Genomic DNA, 3,674 nt, shown 5'->3' on the forward strand with positions numbered 1-3,674 from the left:
TAGTCAGTGCTGCATTTTCAAACTGTCAGGTGCGGTATTGCAAAAGTGGATCTCCTGACAAGTCAGCAACACTTGTTTCTTTTAGTTTTAAGGCAGCTGTCCTCAGGCAAGGCTCTCTATTTCAGTATCGCAGGACCTTAATTTTAGGGTTTTTCTTCCTCACCCTCAGAACACACTAATTATTTCCATTTGTTCTTATTGGTGGATATTTGGATCAGAGCCCAATTATCCAAATCCCTATTCTAGACAGATACATGAATGGGCAGGGAGCAGAGGGATACAGATCCTTGGAAAATAGGCAACAGGTTTAGGTAGAGGATCTGGATCGGTGCAGGCTTGGAGGGCCGAATGGCCTGTTCCTGAGCTGAACTTTTGTTCTATCCAAACAATTATGCCCTCATGGAGATAAAGGACCCAAAAATCACAAACATGTGATTAATGTCAAGACCAAAAGGATGTTTTATGTGCAAGGCAATTAAAAGAAAACACTAGCTGCAGACTGGTTCCACACATTATGGGAATCTGGAACTCACTGCCTGCAAGGGTGGTAGAGGCAGAAACTCTCAATGTTATGTTGTATTTATGTGCACTTGTGACACCAAGGCATACAAAGATTACAGGCTAAGTGCTGGAAAATGCAATGAGAATAGTTAAGCACTTGTTTTTGATGAGCAGACTCATTAGGCCTTTTTCTGTGGCTCTGAAACATGGATTATCTTTCATGCCCATAGCTATACTGCCTAAAAAGTCCAATTTAAATTACTAAAACTGAAACCCATACAAATCAGATAGTACAACATTAAGTCAATTCTTCAATTATTATTCCAGATGGGAAGATGAGCTAAACATACCAATGGTGGGTATTGTGGTAACAATTTCACCAAGCTTCAATTTGTACAGAATGGTGGTCTTTCCAGCAGCATCCAGACCAACCATGAGAATTCGCATTTCTTTTGTCGAAAACAAGTAGTTTTTAAGAGACATCAAGATTCCCATGGTTAATCAATTGTTTTCCTTCACTGATTATAAAGACGTAGAAACTTCCTGATAGGAGGTCTACCTCCTGTAGACAGAGGGGGGAAAAAAAAGAAAAGAGATTAATATAGTGATTGGATCACTGAAGCCTCCAAAAACACCAATTTGAAAAAGAATACCCACTAACTCTTAAGCACCATCTTACACTCCAACATAAAACAGGAGCAGGCCATTTGGCTACTCAAGCCTGACCTGTCATTCAACAAGGTCACGGGTGACTGCCCCAAGTTTCAACTCTCATGCAAGCCATCAGCCTTTAATTCACACTTAAAAGTCTATCCACTACCTCCAAAGTACTGTGATTAGTCTTCACAACAGTCTGAAATTCTCTATACCGTTCACAAAAATTCCTTTTCCATCTGGGTTTTAAATATCTCCATATTTTTCAATTGTGCCCCCTAATTCAAGATTCCCTCACTGGTGAGGGAATTTTAACATCTACCCGGTCAAGTGTCCTCAATCTATTACAAGATCACCTCATTTTCCTAAACTCCAATGAGGGAAGGCCTAATCTGTGCAGTCATTCCCGAGAAGTCACATCTTCATCCCAGGAAACAGATTAGTGAATCTCTTGAAAAGCCCCCACTGCCAGAATATCCTGTCAAAATATGGGGATCAAACTTAACTTACTACTCCAGGTGCAGCCCCACCAACACCCTGTACAATTTAGCAACACCCTAACAATAAGTGGCCAAATTCAACTGACCTTAATTACTTGCCACATATATCCGCTGTTTCTTGTGCAAGAACACCCAGATCCCTTTGTGCTGCACTGAATCTATTTAAATAAACAGCAAACTTTTGATTCTTCCTTCCAAAGTACATCACTCCACACTTCCCTACATAAATGCCATCTGCCAATTTTGTCCGCTCATTCAACCTATCTACATCCCCTTGCAGGTTCCTCACATCCTCAACATTACATACCCTTCCACCTACCTTTAAATACCAAATTTAAATGCTTTACATTTTGCTAAGTCATTAACATAGATACAGTCATACAGCATGGAAACAGACCCTTCAGTCCAACTGGTCCATACTGACCATGTTCCTAAACCAACTAGTCCCACTTTTTCCAAAGGAGGGTCTAGGCCCGAAACGTCAGCTTTCCTGCTCGGCCTGCTGTGTTCATCCAGCTCTACACCTGGTTATCTCATTCGCCAGCATCTGCAGTTCCTACCATCTCTAGTCCCACTTGCCTGGGTTTGGCCCATATCCACCCAAACCTTCCCTATTTGAGTACTTATCCAAAAAAACATCTTTTAAATGTTGTAACTGTACCTGCATCCACCACTTCCTCTAGCAGTTCATTCCACACGAAACACTAAAAAGGCTGCTCTGCAGCCCTTTTTAAATCCTTCTCTTAACCTTAAGAACATACCTAGTTTTGAACTTCTGCACCCTACAAAACAGACCCTTGCTATTCACTACCTAGGCCCCTCATGATTTTATAAGCCTCTATAAAGGTGACCCCTCAACCGCCTACACTCCAGGGGGAAGTCCAAGCCTATCTTTACAACTCAAACCTTTAACTCCCAACAACATCCTGCTAAGTCTTTCTGAACCCTCTCCAATTACTAACTATCCTTCCTGTAGAAGGACAAGCTGAACTATGCACAGTACTCCAGAAGAGGCCTCAGTGTCTTATACAACCTCAACATGACTGCTCAGTCCTTTTGGAATACAGGAGTTTGGCTACGAAGGCAAGCATGCGAAACACCACCCTGCCTACCCGTGATGCAAATTTCAAAGCATTACATACCTGAACCCCTAGGTCTGTTCTACAACACTACCCAGGGCCCTACCATTAATTGCATTAGTCCTGCCCTTGTTTGTTTTACTAAAATTAAACTCCATCTGCCATGCCTCAGCCCATTGACAATTATAGAGTCAGTCATCCAGCACAGAAACAGACCCTTTGATCCAACCAATCCATGTCAACCATAACAAACTAACCCAGTCCCACTTGCCTGCAAGTGACCCATATCCCTCCAAATATTTCTTACAGTCACCTGTACAGCAGAAACAGACCCCTTGGTCCAACTCAATGGCAGCCAGATATCCTAAATTAATCTAGTCCCATTTGACCCATATTCCTCTAAACCTTCCATATTCATATGCCCATCCAGATGCCTTTTAATGTTGCAATTCTACCAGCCTCCACCACTTCCTCTGGCAGCTGATTCCATACACTCACCACCCTCTGCATGAAAAGGTTTTCCCCTCACATCTGAAAGCTATGCCCTCTAGTTTTGGACTCCCCAACCCCAGGGAAAGACCTTGCCTATTCACGCTACTCACGTCCCTCAATTTTTAAATTTTCTATAAAGGTCACCACTCAGCCTCTGACACTCCAAGGAAAGTAGCCCCAGCCTATTCAGCCTCAAATCCTCCAATCCTGGCAACATTCTTGTAAGTCTTTTCTGAACCCTTTCAAGTTTCACAATACCCTTCCTTTGGCAGGGAGACTAGAATTTCACACAGTATTCCAATAGTGGCCAAACCAACATCCTGTACAGCAGCAAAATGACCTCCCAACTCCTATACTCAATGCACTGAGAATAAAGGCAATCATACCAAACAACTCCTTTGCTACCCTGTCTATCTGCGACTTCATTTTCAAGGAACCACGAACCTGC

General features: G+C 42.5%; 1 protein-coding gene across 8 annotated transcripts in view; it reads right to left on the reverse strand.

Moving 5' to 3' along the window:
• Window positions 1-3,674, reverse strand: part of LOC109926329 (ADP-ribosylation factor 1-like) — a 28,125-nt gene that overhangs the window by 20,738 nt on the left and 3,713 nt on the right. For all 8 annotated transcript variants that reach the window (XR_007265896.1, XR_007265895.1, XM_048618951.1 and 5 more), the window contains one exon: window positions 852-1,063. Coding sequence is in view for 6 of the 8 variants with exons in the window: in XM_048618951.1 (XP_048474908.1) it covers window positions 852-996 (145 nt within the window). In the remaining 2 variants the exon portion in view is untranslated. The remainder of the gene's footprint in view (window positions 1-851; window positions 1,064-3,674) is intronic.

This window comes from Rhincodon typus, chromosome 41 (genome assembly GCF_021869965.1).
Source record: "Rhincodon typus isolate 14 chromosome 41, sRhiTyp1.1, whole genome shotgun sequence".
In the NCBI taxonomy this organism is placed as follows: Eukaryota; Metazoa; Chordata; class Chondrichthyes; order Orectolobiformes; family Rhincodontidae; genus Rhincodon; species Rhincodon typus.